The sequence below is a fragment of the Bombina bombina genome, chromosome 7, assembly GCF_027579735.1.
Source record: "Bombina bombina isolate aBomBom1 chromosome 7, aBomBom1.pri, whole genome shotgun sequence".
In the NCBI taxonomy this organism is placed as follows: domain Eukaryota; kingdom Metazoa; phylum Chordata; class Amphibia; order Anura; family Bombinatoridae; genus Bombina; species Bombina bombina.
In genome coordinates, this window is record NC_069505.1 from 222,119,377 (window position 1) to 222,143,352 (window position 23,976).

At 38.3% G+C, this 23,976-nt stretch overlaps 1 protein-coding gene across 2 annotated transcripts in view; it reads left to right on the top strand.

Moving 5' to 3' along the window:
• PDE3B (phosphodiesterase 3B) overlaps positions 1–23,976 on the top strand; it is a 569,714-nt gene that overhangs the window by 465,530 nt on the left and 80,208 nt on the right. For both annotated transcript variants that reach the window (XM_053720621.1, XM_053720622.1), the window contains exon 9: positions 11,417–11,554. In XM_053720621.1, coding sequence (XP_053576596.1) covers positions 11,417–11,554 — 138 coding nt within the window. The remainder of the gene's footprint in view (positions 1–11,416; positions 11,555–23,976) is intronic.

Genomic DNA, 23,976 nt, shown 5'->3' on the forward strand with positions numbered 1-23,976 from the left:
GTGCCAGAGCTGTACTAAACACAATGACAACATAAGACGTGCCAGAGTTATACTAAACAAAATGACAACATAAGACGTGCCAGAGTTGTACTAAACAAAATGACAACATAAGACATGTCAGAGTTGGACTAAACAAAATGACAACATAAGACATGCCAGAGTTGTACTAAACAAAATGACAACATAAGACATGCCAGAGTTGTACTAAACAAAATGACAACATAAGACATGTCAGAGCTGTACTAAACAAAATGACAACATAAGACATGCCAGAGTTGTACTAAACAAAATGACAACATAGAACATGTCATAGTTGAACCAAACAAAATGACAACGTAAGACATGCCAGAGTTGTACTAAACAAAATGACAACATAAGACATGCCAGAGCTGTACTAAACAAAATGACAACATAGAACATGTCATAGTTGAACCAAACAAAATGACAACGTAAGACATGCCAGAGTTGTACTAAACAAAATGACAACATAAGACATGCCAGAGCTGTACTAAACAAAATGACAACATAGAACATGTCATAGTTGAACCAAACAAAATGACAACGTAAGACATGCCAGAGTTGTACCAAACTAAATGACAACATAAGACATGCCAGAGTTATACTAAACAAAATGACAACATAAGACATGTCAGAGTTGTACTAAACAAAATGACAACATAAGACATGTCAGAGCTGTACTAAACAAAATGACAACATAAGACATGCCAGAGTTGTACTAAACAAAATGACAACATAAGACATGTCAGAGCTGTACTAAACAAAATGACAACATAAGACATGCCAGAGTTGTACTAAACAAAATGACAACATAAGACATGCCAGAGCTGTACTAAACAAAATGACAACATAGAACATGTCATAGTTGAACCAAACAAAATGACAACATAAGACATGCCAGAGTTGTACCAAACTAAATGACAACATAAGACATGCCAGAGTTATACTAAACAAAATGACAACATAAGACATGCCAGAGTTGTACTAAACAAAATGACAACATAAGACATGTCAGAGTTGTACTAAACACAATGACAACATAAGACATGTCAGAGTTGTACTAAACAAAATGACGACATAAGACATGTCAGAGTTGTACTAAACACAATGACAACATAAGACATGCCAGAGTTGTACTAAACACAATGACAACATAAGACGTGCCAGAGTTATACTAAACAAAATGATGACATAAGACATGTCAGAGTTGTACTAAACACAATGACAACATAAGACATGCCAGAGTTGTACTAAACACAATGACAACATAAGACGTGCCAGAGTTGTACTAAACAAAATGACAACATAAGACATGCCAGAGCTGTACTAAACAAAATGACAACATAAGACATGTCAGAGCTGTACTAAACACAATGACAACATAAGACATGCCAGAGCTGTACTAAACAAAATGACAACATAAGACGTGCCAGAGCTGTACTAAACAAAATGACAACATAAGACATGCCAGAGTTGTACTAAACACAATGACAACATAAGACGTGCCAGAGTTATACTAAACACAATGACAACATAAGACATGCCAGAGTTGTACTAAACAAAATGACAACATAAGACATGCCAGAGTTATACTAAACACAATGACAACATAAGACATGCCAGAGTTGTACTAAACAAAATGACAACATATAAGACATGTCAGAGCTGTACTAAACAAAATGACAACATAAGACATGTCAGAGTTATACTAAACAAAATGACAACATAAGACATGCCAGAGTTGTACCAAACAAAATGACAACATAAGACATGTCAGAGCTGTACTAAACACAATGACAACATAAGACGTGCCAGAGTTGTACTAAACAAAATGACAACATAAGACATGCCAGAGTTGTACTAAACACAATGACAACATAAGACATGTCAGAGTTGTACTAAACAAAATGACGACATAAGACATGTCAGAGTTGTACTAAACACAATGACAACATAAGACATGCCAGAGTTGTACTAAACACAATGACAACATAAGACGTGCCAGAGTTATACTAAACAAAATGACGACATAAGACATGTCAGAGTTGTACTAAACACAATGACAACATAAGACATGCCAGAGTTGTACTAAACACAATGACAACATAAGACGTGCCAGAGTTGTACTAAACAAAATGACAACATAAGACATGCCAGAGCTGTACTAAACAAAATGACAACATAAGACATGTCAGAGCTGTACTAAACACAATGACAACATAAGACATGCCAGAGCTGTACTAAACAAAATGACAACATAAGACGTGCCAGAGTTGTACTAAACAAAATGACAACATAAGACATGCCAGAGTTGTACTAAACACAATGACAACATAAGACGTGCCAGAGTTATACTAAACACAATGACAACATAAGACATGCCAGAGTTGTACTAAACAAAATGACAACATATAAGACATGTCAGAGCTGTACTAAACAAAATGACAACATAAGACATGTCAGAGTTATACTAAACAAAATGACAACATAAGACATGCCAGAGTTGTACCAAACAAAATGACAACATAAGACATATCAGAGCTGTACTAAACACAATGACAACATAAGACGTGCCAGAGTTGTACTAAACAAAATGACAACATAAGACATGCCAGAGTTGTACTAAACACAATGACAACATAAGACGTGCCAGAGTTATACTAAACACAATGACAACATAAGACATGCCAGAGTTGTACTAAACAAAATGACAACATAAGACATGCCAGAGTTATACTAAACACAATGACAACATAAGACATGCCAGAGTTGTACTAAACAAAATGACAACATATAAGACATGTCAGAGCTGTACTAAACAAAATGACAACATAAGACATGTCAGAGTTATACTAAACAAAATGACAACATAAGACATGCCAGAGTTGTACCAAACAAAATGACAACATAAGACATGTCAGAGTTGTACTAAACAAAATGACAACATAGAACATGTCATAGTTGTACCAAACAAAATGACAACATAAGACATGTCAGAGCTGTACTAAACAAAATGACAACATAAGACATGCCAGAGTTATACTAAACAAAATGACAACATAAGACATGTCAGAGTTTTACCAAACAAAATGACAACATAAGACATGTCAGAGCTGTACTAAACAAAATGACAACATAAGACATGCCAGAGTTGTACTAAACAAAATGACGACATAAGACGTGCCAGAGTTGTACTAAACAAAATGACGACATAAGACATGTCAGAGCTGTACTAAACAAAATGACAACATAAGACATGTCAGAGCTGTACTAAACAAAATGACAACATAAGACATGTCAGAGTTGTACTAAACACAATGACAACATAAGACATGCCAGAGTTGTACTAAACAAAATGACGACATAAGACGTGCCAGAGTTGTACTAAACAAAATGACGACATAAGACGTGCCAGAGTTGTACTAAACAAAATGACAACATAAGACATGCCAGAGTTGTACTAAACAAAATGACGACATAAGAAATGCCAGAGTTGTACTAAACAAAATGACAACATAAGACATGCCAGAGTTATACTAAACAAAATGACAACATAAGACGTGCCAGAGTTGTACTAAACAAAATGACGACATAAGACGTGCCAGAGTTGTACTAAACAAAATGACGACATAAGACATGCCAGAGTTGTACTAAACAAAATGGCAACATAAGACATGCCAGAGTTATACTAAACAAAATGACAACATAAGATATGCCAGAGTAGTACTAAACAAAATGACAACATAAGACATGTCAGAGTTGTACTAAACAAAATGACAACATAAGACATGTCAGAGCTGTGCTAAACAAAATGACAACATAAGACATGTCAGAGCTGTACTAAACAAAATGACAATATAAGACGTCATTAAGAATGAGGCTTTAGTTGACCATATTTGCAAGACAGCTACTTGGTCTTCTTTGCATACTTTTACAAAATATTACCATCTTGATGTGTTTGCTTCTTCTAAGACAGCCTTCTGTAGGAAGGTTCTTTAGGCAGTTGTCTCAGTTTTAATTATTTTTATTGGGGTTGTGGATTTAATTTCTCAGTGAAAAAAATGTTTTTAATGTTTTTAAACACATCCCTTTAAGGTATTACTCGTGGACATGGCGTGAGTGTTAGTTCCCAGGATTAATGGATCATGGACTCTCACACCCGTATGAAAGAAAACATAATTTCTTCTATAAGGTACGACGAGTCCACGGATTCATCCTTTACTTGTGGGATATTATCCTCCTGCTAACAGGAAGTGGCAAAGAGCACCACAGCAGAGCTGTCTATATAGCTCCTCCCTTAGCTCCATCCCCCAGTCATTCTCTTTGCCTACTCTAAGTACTAAGAAGGGTAAAGTGAAAGAGGTGATAAAATGTTAGTTTTTATTTTCTTCAAGCAAGAGTTTTTTATTTAAAATGGTACCGGTGTGTACTATTTACTCTCAGGCAGCAGATGGATGAAGACTTCTGCCTGGAGGCTGATGATCTTAGCATTTGTCACTAAGATCCAGAACAGTTCCCACAGAGGCTGAGGGGTACAAGAAACTTCAGTGTGAGGAACGTTTTCATGCTATATAGCAGTAAGGTATGTTCAGTCATTTTTTCTGGACAGACTGTGGTATTTCAGAAAGGCTGACAGTATCCCCATGAGGGTAAGGGTAAGCAGTAATCCTAAGAGTTATAGAAAGGTATTACTAAGCTTGCATAAGGGGCTAATTAAAAAATGGTTGACACTGAGTTTTGAATGTTTGTGGGCAAACGTTTTGTGAACTGGGAGTGCTGTTAACGTTTTTTGGGCAATAACGTTTTTTGGCAACTTTATTGAGGGTACACTTGGCTTATTTTTTGGGTCTCAGAACCCACATGGCTAGTTTGGAACCGCTATGGTGTGGTTCATTTAGACCTACAAAACATCGAGTGAAATGGCGGAGCCTATTTTCGCGCCTCAGATGCGCAGTTGTATTTACTAAGCAAGCAGCAAGCTCCAACTCCGGAGGACCCTTGTGGAAGTATTGGGCCAAATCGAAGCTTTATCCCCATTTTTCCAATCCCTGAGGGCAGGTAGGCACCACAGCAGGGCTGTGGCGAGGTGCTGGGGGTGTTTTTTCCGGATTTAGGCCTTATTATCGATCCGGTTTTCACAATAAAGGGTTACATTTTTGTTTTTCTTGTGGGGCAAACTTAACTACACAAATTGAGTCTTATATCAAAAATTTGAAAAGATTGGTGTATTTTAAAGCAGTTTTGCAGAACGTGTATGCTTTTTTTCTCTTAAAGGCGCAGTACCGTTTTTTAAGATTGTTATTTTTTTCACTAAATGAAGTGTTTTCAAGCTTGTTTGTGGTCATTACTAGCCTGTTCAACATGTCTGACATTGAGGAAAGTCAATGTTCAATTTGTTTAGAAGCCATTGTGGAACCCCCACTTAGAATGTGTCCCTCATGCACTGAAAGGTCAATAAATTTCAAAGAACATATCTTAGCTAATAAAAGAATGCCGCAGGATGATTCTCAGTCAGAAGGGAATCAGGTTATGCCATCTAATTCTCCCCAAGTGTCACAACCTTTAACGCCCGCACAAGCGACGCCAAGTACTTCTAGTGCGTCTAATTCTTTCACCCTGCAAGATATGGCCGCAGTTATGAATACTACCCTCACAGAGGTTTTATCTAAGCTGCCTGGGTTGCAGGGGAAGCGCAGTAGGTCTGGTGTGAGAACAAATGCTGAGCCCTCTTTCGCTTTATTAGCCATATCCGATGTACCCTCACAATGTTCTGAGTTGGGGGTGAGGGATTTGCTGTCTGAGGGAGAGATTTCTGATTCAGGAAAGATGTTCCCTCAGACAGTCTCAGATATGACGGCTTTTAAATTTAAACTAGAACACCTCCGCTTGTTGCTCAGGGAGGTTTTAGCGACTCTGGATGATTGTGACCCTATTGTAGTTCCAGAGAAATTGTGTAAAATGGACAGATATCTAGAGGTTCCTGCCTACACTGATGTTTTTCCGGTCCCTAAGAGGATTTCGGACATTGTTACTAAGGAGTGGGATAGACCAGGTATTCCGTTTGCTCCCCCTCCTACTTTTAAGAAAATGTTTCCCATATCAAACACCATGCGGGATTCGTGGCAGACGGTCCCTAAGGTGGAGGGAGCTATTTCTACCCTGGCTAAGCGTAACTAACTATAGTTAACTAACTATACCTTTTGAGGACTTTTGTGCTTTCAAAGATCCTATGGATAAAAAATTAGAGGGTCTCCTAAAGAAAATATTTGTTCATCAGGGTTTTCTTCTGCAACCTATAGCGTGCATTGTTCCTGTAACTACTGCAGCTGCTTTTTGGTTCGAGGCTCTGGAGGAGGCTCTTCAGGTGGAGACCCCATTAGATGATATTCTGGATAGAATTAGGGCTCTCAAGCTAGCTAATTCTTTCATTACAGATGCCGCTTTTCAACTGGCTAAATTAGCGGCAAAGAATTCAGGTTTTGCCATTTTAGCGCGTAGAGCGTTATGGCTTAAGTCCTGGTCTGTGATGTGTCATCAAAATCTAAGCTTTTAGCCATCCCTTTCAAAGGTAAGACCCTATTCGGGCCTGAACTGAAAGAGATCATTTCAGACATCACTGGAGGAAAAGGCCATGCCCTTCCTCAGGATAAGACAAATAAGATGTGGACCAAACAAAATAATTTTCGTTCCTTTCGAAACTTCAAAGGTGGTCCCTCTACCTCTTCTCCTGCTGCAAAACAAGTGGGGAATTTTGCTCAATCCAAGTCAGTCTGGAGACCTAACCAGACTTGGAACAAAGGTAAACAGGCCAAGAAGCCCGCTGCTGCCACCAAGACAGCATGAAGGGGTAGCCCCCCGATCCGGGACCGGATCTAGTAGGGGGCAGACTTTCTCTCTTTGCTCAGGCTTGGGCAAGAGACGTTCAGGACTCCTGGGCTTTAGAAATCTTAACCCAGGGGTATCTTCTAGATTTCAAAGATTCTCCTCCAAGGGGGAGATTCCATCTTTCTCAATTGTCTGTAAACCAGACAAAAAGAGAGGCATTCTTACGCTATGTAGAAGACCTATATACCATGGGAGTGATCCGCCCAGTTCCGAAAACAGAACAGGGGCAGGGGTTTTACTCCAATCTGTTTGTGGTTCCCAAATAAGAGGGAACCTTCAGACCAATTTTAGATCTTAAGATCCTAAACAAATTCCTCAGAGTCCCATCCTTCAAGATGGAGACCATTCGGACTATTTTACCAATGATCCAGAAGGGTCAATATATGACCACCGTGGACTTAAAGGATGCATATCTACACATCCCTATCCACAAAGATCATCACCAGTTCCTCAGGTTCGCCTTTCTGGACAAACATTACCAGTTTGTGGCTCTTCCCTTCGAGTTGGCTACAGCTCCCAGAATTTTCACAAGGTGCTATTGTCCCTTCTAGTGGTTCTAAGGCAGCGGGGCATAGCAGTGGCGCCTTATCTGGACGATATCTTAATTCAGGTGTCAACTTACCAACTAGCCAAGTCTCACACGGACATCGTGTTGGCTTTTCTAAGATCTCACGGGTGAAAGGTGAACGTAAAAGAGTTCACTTATCCCTCTCACAAGAGTTCCATTCCTGGGAACTCTGATAGATTCGGTGGACATAAAAGTTTTTCTGACGGAGGTCAGGAAATAAAAGATTTTAACCACCTGCCAAGCTCTTCATTCCATTCCTCAGCAGTCAGTGGCTCAGTGTATGGAGGTAATCGGACTAATGGTAGCGGCAATGGACATAGTTCCGTTTGCTCGCTTGCATCTCAGACCACTACAACTATGCATGCTCAAACAGTGGAATGGGGATTATGCAGATTTATCTCCTCAGATAAATCTGGATCAAGAGACCAGAGACTCTCTTCTTTGGTGGTTGTCACAGGATCATCTGTCCCAGGCAATGTGTTTCCGCAGGTCATAGTGACGACGGACGCCAGCCTATTGGGCTGGGGTGCAGTCTGGAATTCCCTGAAAGCACAGGGTTTGTGGACTCAGGAGGAGGCTCTCCTCCCGATAAATATTCTAGAACTGAGAGCGAAATTCAACGTGCTTCATGCGTGGCCTCAGCTGGCTTCGGCCAGATTCATAAGATTCCAGTCAGACAATATCACGACTGTAGCATATATCAATCATCAGGGGGGAACAAAAGAGTTCTCTAGCGATGATGGAGGTTACCAAAATAATTTGATGGGCAGAGACTCACTCTTGCCATCTATGAGCAATCTATATCCCAGGAGTGGAGAACTGGGAAGCAGAGTTTCTAAGTCGTCAGACTTTTCATCCGGGGGAGTGGGAACTCCATCCGGAGGTGTTTGCATAATTGATTCAGCAATGGGGCACACCAGAATTGGATCTAATGGCGTCTCGTCAGAACGCCAAACTTCCTTGTTACAGGTCCAGATCAAGGGATCCTCAGGCAGTACTGATAGATGCTTTAGCAGTACCCTGGTCGTTCAACCTGGCTTATGTGTTTCCGCCATTTCCTCTCCTTCCTTGTTTGATTGCCAGAATTAAACAGGAGAGAGCTTTGATGATTTTGATAGCACCTGCGTGGCCACGCAGGACTTGGTATGCAGACCTGGTGGACATGTCATCTCTTCCACCATGGACTCTGCCACTGAGACAGGACCTTCTGATTCAAGGTCCGTTCCAGCATCCAAATCTAGTTTCTCTGCGTCTGACTGCCTGGAGATTGAACGCTTGATTTTATCCAAGCGGGGATTCTCTGAGTCGGTCATAGATACCTTGATTCAGGCTCGAAAGCCTGTCACTAAGAAAATGTATCATAAGATATGGCGTAAATATCTTTATTGGTGCGAATCCAAAGGCTACTCATGGAGTAAGATCAGGATTCCTAGGATTTTGTCCTTTCGCCAAGAAGGATTGGAGAAGGGGCTATCAGCTAGTTCCCTAAAGGGACAGATATCTGCTTCATCAATTTTACTGCACAAGCGTCTGGCAGATGTTCCAGACGTTCAGTCGTTCTGTCAGGCTTTAGTTAGAATCAAGCCTGTGTTTAAACCTGTTGCTCCGCCATGGAGTTTGAATTTAGTTCTTAAAGTTCTTCAAGGGGTTCCCTTTGAACCTATGCATTCCATAGATATTAAGCTTCTATCTTGGAAAGTTCTGTTTTTAGTTGCTATCTCTTCGGCTCGAAAAGTTTCTGAACTATCTCCATTGCAATGCGACTTACCTTACCTTGTTTTCCATGCTGATAAGGTGGTTTTGCGTACCAAACCTGGATTCCTTCCTAAGGTTGTTACTAATAAGAATATTAATCAGGAAATTGTTGTTCCTTCTCTTTGTCCTAATCCTTCCTCTAAGAAGGAGCGTCTGTTGCACAACTTGGACGTGGTTCGTGCTTTGAAGTTTTACTTGCAAGCGACCAAAGATTTCCGTCAAACATCTTCTTTGTTTGTTGTCTATTCTGGAAAACGTAGAGGTCAAAAAGCTACGGCTACCTCTCTTTCTTTTTGGCTGAAAAGCATCATCCGTTTGGCATACGAGACTGCTGGACAGCAGCCTCCTGAAAGGATTACAGCTCATTCTACTAGAGTGGTGGCTTCCACATGGGCTTTTAAAAACGATGCTTCTGTTGAACAGATTTGTAAGGCTGCGACGTGGTCTTCCCTTCATACCTTTTCAAATTTTACAAATTTGATACTTTTGTTTCTTCGGAGGCTATTTTTGGGAGAAAAGTTCTTCAAGCAGTGGTGCCTTCTGTTTAGGTATCTATCTTGTCCCTCCCGTTCATCCGTGTCCTGTAGCTTTGGTATTGTATCCCACAAGTAAAGGATGAATCCATGGACTCGTTGTATCTTATAGAAGAAAAGTAAATTTATGCTTACCTGATAAATTGATTTCTTCTATGATACGACGAATCCACGGCCCTCCCTGTCCTCCCTGTCAGTTTAAGACAGATTATATTTTTTTTTATTTAAAACTTCAGTCACCTCTGCACCTTTTAGTTTCTCATTTTTCTTCCTATACCTTCGGTCGAATCCTTCGTCGGATCATAGAAGAAATCAATTTATCAGGTAAGCATAAATTTACTTTTTTAACTTTTGTGATTACCTTGTATCTAAGCCTCTACAGATCGCCCCTTATCTCAGTTATATTAATATACTTTTTTCCTCTGTGATTACCCTGTATCTAAACCTCTTCAGACTGCCCCCTTATTTCAGTTCTTTTGACAGACTTGCATTTTAGCCAATCAGTGCTGACTCCTAGATAACTCCACGTGCATGAGCATAGTGTTATTTATATGACACCCATGAACTTACACCCTCTAGTGGTGAAAAACTGTCAAAATGCTTTCACATAGAGGCGGTTTTCAAGGTCTAAGAAATTAGCATATGAACCTCCTAGGTTTAGTTTTCAACTAAGAATACCAAGAAAACAAAGCAAATTTGGTGATAAAAGTAAATTGGGAAGTTTTTTTTAAAATGACATGCAGTATCTGAATCATAAAAGTTTATTTTGGACTAGACTGTCCCTTTAAGCTACCGTGAAAATCTGTCCTGTTAGGGGTTCTTGTGAACTGGAGTTGATAAACTTTGCTGTATATCTCCAACAGCATGGCTATAAGTAAGCTAAAACAGGGCAAGAACCAGCAAATTGCATTTGAATTTAAAGATTTCGCCTACTTCAGGTAATGGAAAATTAATTTACCCAATCATAAAGAATGTCACATCATGTACCGTCACTTTAAAATCGAAGAAATTGATTTGTTGGTAAATATGAATCTAATTTTGTGTATACTTAGAACTACATTACTCATGGTTTTAGGGTGTATCCGAGTATCCATATACATTGCTTTTTCATTATATTATTTTAATTTATGTGTTTGTGCCTCACTACTCGTGTCAGATAGGTTTATAATTGTTTAAAATATGAGTTTATGTGTAGTTATGTACATTTAATTCAATAATATGAGTTTATATGTGTAGTTATGTACATTTAATAAACATAATTCAGTAATATTAATTTATATGTGCAGTTATGTACATTTAATTTAATTCAGTAAAATGGGCTTATATGTGTAGTTATGTACATTTAATTTAATTCAGTAAAATGGGCTTATATGTGTAGTTATGTACATTTAATTTAATTCAGTAAAATGGGCTTATATGTGTAGTTATGTACATTTAATTTAATTCAGTAATATGAGTTTATATGTGTAGTTATGTACATTTAATTTAATTCAGTAATATGAGTTTATATGTGTGGTTATGTACATTTAATTTAATTCAGTAATATGAGTTTATATGTGTAGTTATGTACATTTAATTTAATTCAGTAATATGAATTTATGTGTGGTTATGTACATTTAATAGACATAATTCAGTAATATGAGTTATTAATCTGTAGATGGAGGAAGAGTCTTCTCTTGAACTGACGCTAACTGAAGATCAAGAATCGTTATTGGAAAAATTGGACAATTGGAATTTTCCAATATTTGATCTTATGGAGAAAACCGGTGGGAAATCTGGAAGGATCCTTAGCCAGGTAAGTAATTGTCATTATAAAAAAATACAGCTGAAGTGGACATTCTGGCGCTCCTGTAAACTAGGACTGGAGTTTTTGTCTGCAGATTTTGTGTAATCAACGGGAAAGTAGTGAAGGCAGGTCTGAATATAATGGTTATTGATATAAAGTTTCAAATATTTTACATTTCAGATATGCTTTTTACTATTGTTGTGAATTAATATTCTATTTTTGGTGTTGGGATGTGGTGAGCTAATTAGTATACACCACATGTTGGACTAGATTACTAGTGGATCCCTAATTTATCACGCGCCCGCAAATGGGCAACTTTACAAGTGGCTGGTTATTGCTACCGTGAGATCTCTGGTTAATTTTATAAATGTGCCCCAAATGCCCCCAAAATACAGTCTAGTGTATGTTATTAAAATATAAAGATAGTAGCATCTTTATTTTGTAATAAAATAACTGCAAAAAGCAGTTATATGGGGTTAAAAGAGGCGGGTGCTAGAAAAAAAAACGCACTGAAAAGTGCCTTTACATTGCATTCTATGGAAACTGTGTGTTCCCTGTAAATATATATGTATATGCTTATATACATACAGTATATATTTGTGTTACTATGTCTAAATACACATATAAACACATAAATATATATGTATATATTCATATACATTTGTATTTGCTCGCCATCGCTGCACTACATATTCCCTTCGCTGCACTACATATCCCCTTCGCTGCACTAGGAGGCTCCCATTGGATGTCGCGTTCGCATTGCGCTCAACTTGTAATACCAGCACACAATAGCTCAGTGAAGCGCAAATATCGCTTTCGCACACGTTATATTTAGTGCTCCACTTGTAATCTGACCCTTTGTGTTTAATAATAATTAAAACTCTTTCTTTACAAATAGTGTGTGGTTTTGTTTCTTACACATATTGATTCTTGATAGTCTGCATTGAGTCCCAGTGCATTTCAGGTGTGTTAACCCCATGACACAATCATCTGAGGGACTGAGTTTATGTGCTTTTGCAAGTGAATTATATTTAATGTTATGCCATTTAAATTGGAGTGCCCTTTTGCTTTGTGCATTCTTGTTCAGGTCTGAGAAGTGTTGTTTAGAGCTCACAGGAATGATGAAAAACATCTGTAGTAGAGATCATTGTCTTAAGCAGCCTTGTAGAAGGTGTATAAGGAAGGAAAGTGGAACTTTGCTATAAATGTCCTAGTTCTGAATAAAGTTTCCTATAGGACACCTGAGACCGCTGGACTGGTTTGCGCTTGTTGCAATTTTCACAGCACGATAAGCCTTGTTGACTCCTGGCTACACTACAGCAATTTTTATTATTACATTTTCAGTAAGTCTAAACCAAAGGTCTATGTCAACTCACTACAAATTCTGCAGTTAAAACTAAGATTGTTGAAAGGAATTACTTATTTTAAGAGTGGTCTAAACATTTGTCAACTGATCTATGGTTAACTGTAAAATTTAGCTTTATTCGTATTAATAGCCAAAATCATTGTTTCCAAAAGTGGGCGGTACTGCCCCCTGGGGGGCGGTGGGACTACTTTACTGCGGGGGGGACTAATAGGCATGAGAGGTGGAAGGGGGGCACTGGGAATCCCGTAGGGGGTGTAAGTCTAATAGAATGAAAGAGGTTACTAGTAGGCCCCTCCAAGTATAATTATCATAATTTGTTGTGTTTTATCCTAGATGCGCAAAGCAAAACAACTTTCTCACTTTGTAATTTGTTTTATTGCTCTTTGCTGTCAAGGTTTTTCTTCTATGATCAGGTTAATCAGCCTCACTGCAATAAATTACAGCTACTTGTTACTGTAGGCGCATTCTTAGTTTTGTCAGCACTGTACATTAGCACATATTGTTAACATTAACTGCTGTGCTTGTCTGAGTAGCTTTGTACACAGTCAACCATCTAAGGTTTTTAATCTTCTGTCATCAGAAATAATCTGGTGGTGCTCTACATAACACTTTGATAAGTACAATACACTTTCTATAAAGTTGATTTATTTGTGGAGTAGTATAACTATGCTCCAGGCAAAAAAATCAATGCCAGATCACTGACTATGGTGATTTAAGACCCCTAGGAGCCAATGACATGTAACTAGAGATCGGGTAGCTAGAATCACTTAATCAAACCCATCCATCACATTAACAGTTTTTGAATAATAAAGTAATTACTAAATGTGGTTTCTAAGACACTTGCACATTGACTATCGACTTTAAAAAGGTGGTATCATAAGATTTCTTGTGCAATGTTAAATCAACCGCAATGCCCGGTGGACAAGGTTCCCAGAGGCGAAACCTTGTCTGTCTGGGCTTTAATAAATGGAGCCCCTAGTCTGAATATTACTTTCATGGGTTATGTTAGGGGGGGCGCTTATGGTGAGTTTATAAAACCAAGGGGACAGTGACCTGAAAATGTTTATGGACTACTGGCCTAAATCATTTGCTGCTCTTATGTAGTCGATTGCTGACTGTGATGATCATCAAACTGTTTTTATTATTTTTGTGCAGAAGGTAAGCAGGAGAGTGAACCCTCCTTTGTAATCTTCTATCTATGTTTCTCCAACTGACACAACCATATTACTCAACACTGATGAATTATTTGTGTCTTTTGTGTAGGGTTTGAGTTGAGAAGTGATTTGTCTGGAAAGGCAGCAGAAAAGCTTGTAAAATCAGAGACTAAGGACAATAAATGCAGGCCATTTAAATGGTATAAAGAAAAAGATGAAGAAATTAAAAAGCTCCAATGAAATCAGTATGCTTATCAGTATAATTCACAGAAAGATTTTGAAATCTACTGTACGAGTGGATGAAATATTTGGCCTCTGCTTTGAACTCTGCTGGTTCATATGAAATTAATAGTTCATTCCTTTAATGAGATTTTTGTAAACTTTATCTATTGCAATTTGAAAGGGTTGCAGTTTCTTTCATATTAGGTTAGGTTTCTAGTTATATTCAAAACCATATTGAAAGAGACAATTCCCTAAAAATAAGCACAAAATATATGAATAAAGTACACAAGCTTTTATAATTTGCACAAAAGATTAAAAATATGGATAACCGAGGCACTGTCTTTTATTGATTTCCTTATGGAGCCTGTATTAAAATTATCAGCATGACAGGTTTTATCATGACTACATTTTTTGGCAAGATCCATCTCCAATAAAAGGGTTTTGTCCAAAATTGTCTAATGCAGTTGAAGTAGATTGTTACTATTTGGTGCCAACAAGTTGTGGTTGAGATCATTTACCTTTTTGAAATTAGAAAATGACTAATCAAAGGTCTCCCGAGGATACCTGCTATAATGATTAGGCAGATTGCCTTATACACAAATTGAAAACTCTAAATAATAAACTATTAATTTTGATTATGTGCTTTTAGATACCGTTGAAAAGATGAAATGCCATTAGTTATTGCAAAATATCTTAAATAAAGTTAGGCACTGCAGTCAATGATTAAGATGTCAGGAAGTGATTAGTTCTGGATGTTGGATTAAAAATCATGGGTTAATGACTCTGCAAATATAGTGCTCACTCATTTATCATATTCATCATTGTATTTCCTGTGTTTTGTTCAGTGGAATTTTTAGAGCGTGACTTTCCTGGAAATAGTATTTTTTAAGGAACATAAATAATGACAGAAGATAGTAACCAATATGTTAAAACTCAAAAAGCTTAACCTAATGTTCTGTATATGCCATGGACTTATCAGTTCCTTTTTATTCCTACAAATGTTGCTAGAATTTTGTTTCATTTATCTACTAAACTACTTTCTGTAGAGAAGCTTAATTAAATGATTACTGGTTCTCTTCCATATTTTCAGCAAGGCCGCAATGCTTCCTCAGTATGAATCTTACAGGTACTGAAATATTGTTGCAGGAATTACTGTGGTTATTATAGTTTTGTTGCACTAATGTAATGGCTGTATTTAGGGTTGCCAGCTGTCGTCCACTAAAAAATACTGGAAAAATCTGTTGGTGACCCAACAAAATAGTAGATGGAGTAACACAATGCCCTTCCAAAAGCTACCCCCACTCTTGATCCCATGCAACTGTTAAGTGCTGTATGTCTAGAACGGCTGTTGGATAAGAGGTATAAACATCACCTCATGAAAAAAAAATTAGTTGGTGGTCGGCAGCCAGAGGAAGTTATTTTAGTAGGAAGATTAACAAAATAATTGTATGTTTAGCACATATTCGCTTAAAAATCATAAATTAAGGTCCATGTTATTTATCCCATAGATACAGGCTAGCGTTTCATAAACGCTTACATTTAATGTTGGGGTTGCAATAATGTTGGACTAGCAATATTGTCAATATGGCTTATTTTAATGGTCCAAATCATTTCCATTTCTTTCATGTAATTAGCAAGAGTCCATGAGCTAGTGACGTATGGGATATACATTCCTACCAGGAGGGGCAAAGTTTCCCAAACCTCAAAATGCCTATAAATACACCCCTCACCACACCCACAAATCAGTTTTACAAACTTTGCCTCCTATGGAGGTGGTGAAGTAAGTTTGTGCTAGATTCTACGTTGATATGCGCTCCTCAGCAGGTTGGAGCCCGGTTTTCCTCTCAGCGTGCAGTGAATGTCAGAGGGATGTGAGGAGAGTATTGCCTGTTTGAATTCAATGATCTCCTTCTACGGGGTCTATTTCATGGGTTCTCTGTTATCGGTCGTAGAGATTCATCTCTTACCTCCCTTTTCAGATCGACGATATACTCTTATATATACCATTACCTCTGCTGATTCTCGTTTCAGTACTGGTTTGGCTTTCTACAACATGTAGATGAGTGTCCTGGGGTAAGTAAGTCTTATTTTCTGTGACACTCTAAGCTATGGTTGGGCACTTTTATATAAAGTTCTAAATATATGTATTCAAACATTTATTTGCCTTGACTCAGGATGTTCAACATTTCCTTATTTCAGACAGTCAGTTTCATATTTGGGATAATGCATTTGAATATATCATTTTTATCTTACCTTAAAATTTGACTTTTTCCCTGTGGGCTGTTAGGCTCGCGGGGGCTGAAAATGCTTCATTTTATTGCGTCATTCTTGGCGTGGACTTTCTTTGCGCAAATTTTTTTTTCTATTTCCGGCGTCATACGTGTCGCCGGAAGTTGCGTAATTTTTGATGTTTTTCGCGCCAAAAATGTCGGCGTTCCGGATGTGGCGTCATTTTTGGTGCTAATAGCATTTAGGCGCCAAATATTGTGGGCGTCAAATTTGTCTCCACTTTATTTAAGTCTCATTATTTGTTGCTTCTGGTTGCTAGAAGCTTGTTCACTGGCATTTTTTCCCATTCCTGAAACTGTCATTTAAGGAATTTGATCAATTTTGCTTTATATGTTGTTTTTTCTATTACATATTGCAAGATGTCCCACGTTGCAACTGAGTCAGAAGATACTACTGGAAAATCGCTGCCTGGTGCTGGAACTACCAAAGCTAAGTGTATCTGCCAGGGCCGCCATCAGGGGGTGACAGGGGTGACTCCTGTCAGGGGCCCAATGAGCCAGGGGGGCCCCATGAGGCAAGAACTAAAAAAAAAAAAAAAAAAATTTTTTTTTTTTTTTTAATTTGGGCAGTCACCAGTGCAGTGGGTACTACAGCAGAGTGCTAATTGAGCATGGGAAATGTTATTACAAGAAGTAAAGTATTAGCATTTGAGAGGATTTCTTAGTGTGCACTAAACCACTATGCGCAGTGTGAGACAGACTTGGCACTTTGTACAATGTGTGTCGGTGGTAGTAGTTTTTTTGGGGCTAGGGGTCCATAAAAACAATTTTTTTTTAGCAGCAGTGTATTTATGATTATTTGACAATGCTGTAGAAATTCTATATTTAAAACCATGCAGAAATGTTTCCTCCTCAATACACAAATGGTAGATGCCCTTTTGGCAGATATGCATTTTATACACACACACACATATATATATATATATATAATATTACATTCCAGTTTACTGCCCCTTCATGCAAGGACTTTCCAGATGCAAGGAGGCATTTTATCTAAGATTTTTACATCTGCATAAAATTTTATACTCTCAGACTAAGATTGCTCAGTGTTTGAAATAAGACAGGTTAACTTAAAACTGTTCAGTTTACACTACAGCTGGCTTAATTTTGAAATACATACCAACAAGCCTAAATCCTACATTTATCCAGATCTAATGGTATGAGTACCACAGCTTATGGTCCCACCAAGACCATATAGAGTACAGCATTTTCAAAATCCATAAGTACAGCTGACAGCTGGGAAAATGTGTACACTATATTTGAAGTGGGCCTCTTGGTTGGGGAAAATGGGGAAAAAACAAACAAATCATATGTCAACCTTTTAAAGGTACTTTTCTTCATCTAGCCATCTACCCAGCTCATTAATGTACAATTTTGAATTCACAGAATTATTTTTGTTTGCACATTTACAAATATGATTCTTTAAAAAGTGATCTCTTAATTTCTAAAAAATTTTTTTATCATGCGTGTCACACACTGTTGATTTAGGGGATGTAAGGTGCATAAATGTTTCCTCCTGTGAGTGTTTCTGTGGGTGTCTGTGTTTGTCTTTGTGCTTTGGTTTGTGTCTCTGAGTGTGTATGTATTTTTTATCTGTGGGTCTCTCTGTGAGGGTGGGTGTGTTTGTCTTTGCATTTTCTGTGGATGTCTGTGAGGGTGTGTGCATACGTCGTTGAGCTTTTTTTGTGGGTGTCTCTGTGAGGGTGTGTGTATGTTTGTCTTTGTGTATTTTCTTTGGGTGCCTCTGTGAGGGTGGGTGTGTATGTCTGTGTTTTCTGTGGATGTCTCTGTGAGGGTGTGTGTGTATATGTATGTATGTCTGTGTTTTCTGTGGATGTCTCTGTTTGGGTGTGTGTTTTATGTGGGTGTCTCTGTGAGGGTGTGTGTATGTCTTTGTGTGTTTTCTGTGGATGTCTCAGTGAGAGTGTGTGTATGTATGTCTTTCTGTGTTTTTTATGTGGTTGTCTCTCTGTGTATGTATGTCTTTGTGTGTTTTCTGTGGATGTCTCTGTGTGTGTGCAAGTTTGAGTTTGTGTGTGTGTGTGTCCATTGTCTGTTCCTTTTTAGGACATTTTGACCTTTTTACTAATTATTCACATCTTTCTACAGACTTTGAGACTAACAAGACCTTTCTGGAAGTAACCAATCCACCATTTAACCTTTAAATTATTGTTTAGGCAGTTCAGGGCCCTTCCTTTCAGCCACTGCATGCTGTTGTCATAATTTAGTTGTCATCTTCCTTTACAAAAAGTTAATCAGAACTCCATATTTTGTTTTCTAATTCTCCTTTTTTTTTACAAAACTGTAGTTTACCTCATTACTTGTCAGATCAATATAAACGAGTGCCAAGTGTCTGTGTCTGAGTGTGTTTCTTTGCGTGTCTGCTAGTATGTCTATATGTGAATCCTTATGTGTGAGTGTGTGTGTTTCAGTGTATGAGTGTGTCTGTGTGTTTGTATGTTACTACCTTTACAACATTTCCAAGTTTAAATAGACACTTAAGAATAAAGTGCATATACGTTTTAGTCACTTTGTCAAAAATTGCACATGTCAAAGGGGGGGGGGGCCCTGATCAATGGTTGAGTCAGGGGCCCCAAAATTTCTAGTGGCGGCCCTGGTATCTGCTGTAAACTTTTGGTAGTTGTTCCTCCAGCTGTTGTTTGTATTAAATGTCATGACAAACTTGTTAATGCAGAAAATATTTCCTTTAGTAAAGTACCATTACCTGTTGCAGTTCCATCAACATCTAATGTTCAGAGTGTTCCTGATAACATAAGAGATTTTGTTTCTGAATCCATTAAGAAGGCTATGTCTGTTATTCCTCCTTCTGGTAAACATAAAAAGTCTTTTAAAACTTCTCTTTATACAGATGAATTTTTAAATGAACATCATCATTCTGATTCTAATGATTCTTCTGATACAGAGGATTGTGTCTCAGAGGTTGATGCTGATAAATCGTCATATTTATTTAAAATGGAATTTATCCGTTCTTTACTTAAAGAAGTCCTAATTGCATTAGAAATTGAGGATTCTGGTCCTCTTGATACTAAATCTAAACGTTTAGACAAGGTCTTTAGATCTCCTGTGGTTATTCCAGAAGTTTTTCCTGTTCCTGGTGCTATTTCTGAAGTAATTTCCAGAGAATGGAATAATTTGGGTAAATCATTTACGTTTTAAGCAATTATATCCTGTACCGTCCGACAGATTAGAGTTTTGGGACAAAATCCCTAAAGTTGATGGGGCTATTTCTACCCTTGCTAAACGTACTACTATTCCTACGGCAGATGGTACTTCCTTTAAGGATCCTTTAGATTGGAAAATTGAATCCTTTCTAAGAAAAGCTTATCTGTGTTCAGGTAATCTTCTTAGACCTGCTATATCATTGGCTGATGTTGCTGCAGCTTCAACTTTTTGGTTGGAAACTTTAGCGCAACAAGTAACAGATCATGATTCTCATAATATTATTATTCTTCTTCAACATGCTAATAATTTTTGATATTATCAGAGTTGATGTCAGGTTTATGTCTCTAGCTATTTTAGCTAGAAGAGCTTTATGGCTTAAAACTTGGAATGCTGATATGTCTTCTAAATCAACTCTACTTTCCCTTTCTTTCCAGGGTAATAAATTATTTGGTTCTCAGTTGGATTCTATTATCTCAACTGTTACTGGTGGGAAAGGAACTTTTTTACCACAGGATAAAAAATCTAAAGGTAAAAACAGGGCTAATAATCGTTTTCGTTCCTTTCGTTTCAACAAAGAACAAAAGCCTGATCCTTCATCCTCAGGAGCAGTTTCAGTTTGGAAACCATCTCCAGTCTGGAATAAATCCAAGCCTTCTAGAAAAGCAAAGCCAGCTTCTAAGTCCACATGAAGGTGCGGCCCTCATTCCAGCTCAGCTGGTAGGGGGCAGATTACGTTTTTTCAAAGAAATTTGGATCAATTCTGTTCACAATCTTTGGATTCAGAACATTGTTTCAGAAGGGTACAGAATTGGTTTCAAGATAAGACCTCCTGCAAAGAGATTTTTTCTTTCCCGTGTCCCAGTAAACCCAGTGAAAGCTCAAGCATTTCTGAAATGTGTTTCAGATCTAGAGTTGGCTGGAGTAATTATGCCAGTTCCAGTTTTTGGAACAGGGGCTGGGGTTTTATTTGAATCTCTTCATTGTACCCAAGAAGGAGAATTCCTTCAGACCAGTTCTGGATCTAAAAATATTGAATCGTTATGTAAGGATACCAACATTCAAAATGGTAACTGTAAGGACTATCTTGCCTTTTGTTCAGCAAGGGCATTATATGTCTACAATAGATTTACAGGATGCATATCTGCATATTCCGATTCATCCAGCTCACTATCAGTTCCTGAGATTCTCTTTCCTGAACAAGCATTACCAGTTTGTGGCTCTGCCGTTTGGCCTAGCTACAGCTCCAAGAATTTTTACAAAGGTTCTCGGTGCCCTTCTGTCTGTAATCAGAGAACAGGGTATTGTGGTATTTCCTTATTTGGACGATATCTTGGTACTTGCTCAGTCTTCACATTTAGCAGAATCTCATACAAATCGACTTGTGTTGTTTCTTCAAGATCATGGTTGGAGGATTAATTCACTAAAAAGTTAATTGATTCCTCAGACAAGGGTAACCTTTTTAGGTTTCCAGATAGATTCAGTGTCCATGACTCTATCTTTGACAGACAAGAGACGTCTAAAATTGATTTCAGCTTGTCGAAACCTTCAGTCACAATCATTCCCTTCGATAGCCTTATGCATGGAAATTCTAGGTCTTATGACTGCTGCATCGGACGCGATCCCCTTTGCTCGTTTTCACATGCGACCTCTTCAGCTCTGTATGCTGAACCTATGGTGCAGGGATTACACAAAGATATCTCAATTAATATCTTTAAAACCGATTGTCCGACATTCTCTGACGTGGTGGACAGATCACCATTGTTTAATTCAGGGGGCTTCTTTTGTTCTTCCGACCTGGACTATAATTTCAACAGATGCAAGTCTTACAGGTTGGGGAGCTGTGTGGGGGTCTCTGACGGCACAAGGGGTTTGGGAATCTCAGGAGGTGAGATTACCGATCAATATTTTGGAACTCCGTGCAATTTTCAGAGCTCTTCAGTCTTGGCCTCTTCTGAAGAGAGAGTCGTTCATTTGTTTTCAGACAGACAATGTCACAACTGTGGCATACATCAATCATCAAGGAGGGACTCACAGTCCTCTGGCTATGAAAGAAGTATCTCGAATTCTCCTGTTTAATCTCTGCGGTTCATATCCCAGGTATAGACAATTGGGAAGCGGATTATCTCAGTCGCCAAACGTTGCATCCGGGCGAATGGTCTCTTCACCCAGAGGTATTTCTTCAGATTGTTCAAATGTGGGAACTCCAAGAAATAGATCTGATGGCTTCTCATCTAAACAAGAAACTTCCCAGGTATCTGTCCAGATCCAGGGATCCTCAGGCGGAGGCAGTGGATGCATTATCACTTCCTTGGAAGTATCATCCTGCCTATATCTTTCCGCCTCTAGTTCTTCTTCCAAGAGTAATCTCCAAGATTCTGAAGGAATGCTCGTTTGTTCTGCTGGTAGCTCCAGCATGGCCTCACAGGTTTTGGTATGCGGATCTTGTCCGGATGGCCTCTTGCCAGCCGTGGACTCTTCCGTTACGACCAGACCTTCTGTCACAAGGTCCTTTCTTCCATCAGGATCTCAAATCCTTAAATTTAAAGGTATGGAGATTGAACGCTTGATTCTTGGTCAAAGAGGTTTCTCTGACTCTGTGATTAATACTATGTTACAGGCTCGTAAATCTGTATCTAGAGAGATATATTATAGAGTCTGGAAGACTTATATTTCTTGGTGTCTTTCTCATCATTTTTCCTGGCATTCTTTTAGAATTCCGAGAATTTTACAGTTTCTTCAGGATGGTTTAGATAAAGGTTTGTCTGCAAGTTCCTTGAAAGGACAAATCTCTGCTCTTTCTGTTCTTTTTCACAGAAAGATTGCTAATCTTCCTGATATTCATTGTTTTGTACAAGCTTTGGTTCGTATAAAACCTGTCATTAAGTCTATTTCTCCTCCTTGGAGTTTGAATTTGGTTCTGAGGGCTCTTCAATCTCCTCCTTTTGAACCCATGCATTCATTGGACATTAAATTACTTTCTTGGAAAGTTTTGTTCCTTTTGGCCATCTCTTCTGCCAGAAGAGTCTCTGAATTATCTGCTCTTTCTTGTGAGTCTCCTTTTCTGATTTTTCATCAGGATAAGGCGGTGTTGCGAACTTCTTTTGAATTTTTTCCTAAGGTTGTGAATTCCAACAACATTAGTAGAGAAATTGTGGTTCCTTCATTATGTCCTAATCCTAAGAATTCTAAGGAGAAATCGTTGCATTCTTTGGATGTTGTTAGAGCTTTGAAATATTATGTTGAGGCTACTAAGTCTTTCCGAAAGACTTCTAGTCTATTTGTCATCTTTTCCGGTTCTAGGAAAGGTCAGAAAGCTTCTGCCATTTCTTTGGCATCTTGGTTGAAATCCTTAATTCACCATGCTTATGTTGAGTCGGGTAAAACTCCGCCTCAAAGGATTACAGCTCATTCTACTAGGTCAGTTTCTACTTCCTGGGCGTTTAGGAATGAGGCTTCGGTTGATCAGATTTGCAAAGCAGCAACTTGGTCCTCTTTGCATACTTTTACTAAATTCTACCATTTTGATGTGTTTTCTTCTTCTGAAGCAGTTTTTGGTAGAAAAGTACTTCAGGCAGCGGTTTCAGTTTGAATCTTCTGCTTATGTTTTCATTAAACTTTATTTTGGGTGTGGATTATTTTCAGCAGGAATTGGTTGTCTTTATTTTATCCCTCCCTCTCTAGTGACTCTTGCGTGGAAAGATCCACATCTTGGGTAGTCATTATCCCATACGTCACTAGCTCATAGACTCTTGCTAATTACATGAAAGAAAACATAATTTATGTAAGAACTTACCTGATAAATTCATTTCTTTCATATTAGCAAGAGTCCATGAGGCCCACCCTTTTTGGTGGTTCTGATTTTTTTGTATAAAGCACAACTATTCCAATTCCTTATTTTATATGCTTTCGCACTTTTTTTTATCACCCCACTTCTTGGCTATTCGTTAAACTGATTTGTGGGTGTGGTGAGGGGTGTATTTATAGGCATTTTGAGGTTTGGGAAACTTTGCCCCTCCTGGTAGGAATGTATATCCCATACGTCACTAGCTCATGGACTCTTGCTAATATGAAAGAAATGAATTTATCAGGTAAGTTCTTACATAAATTATGTTTTTTCCTAAGAGTATATTACTTATCTGTTTTGATGTGTAAGATGAAGTACTTCTGATCTGCAATCAACTGCACTACAGACCAGGGATTGTTGGTGCCCTAGTGGAC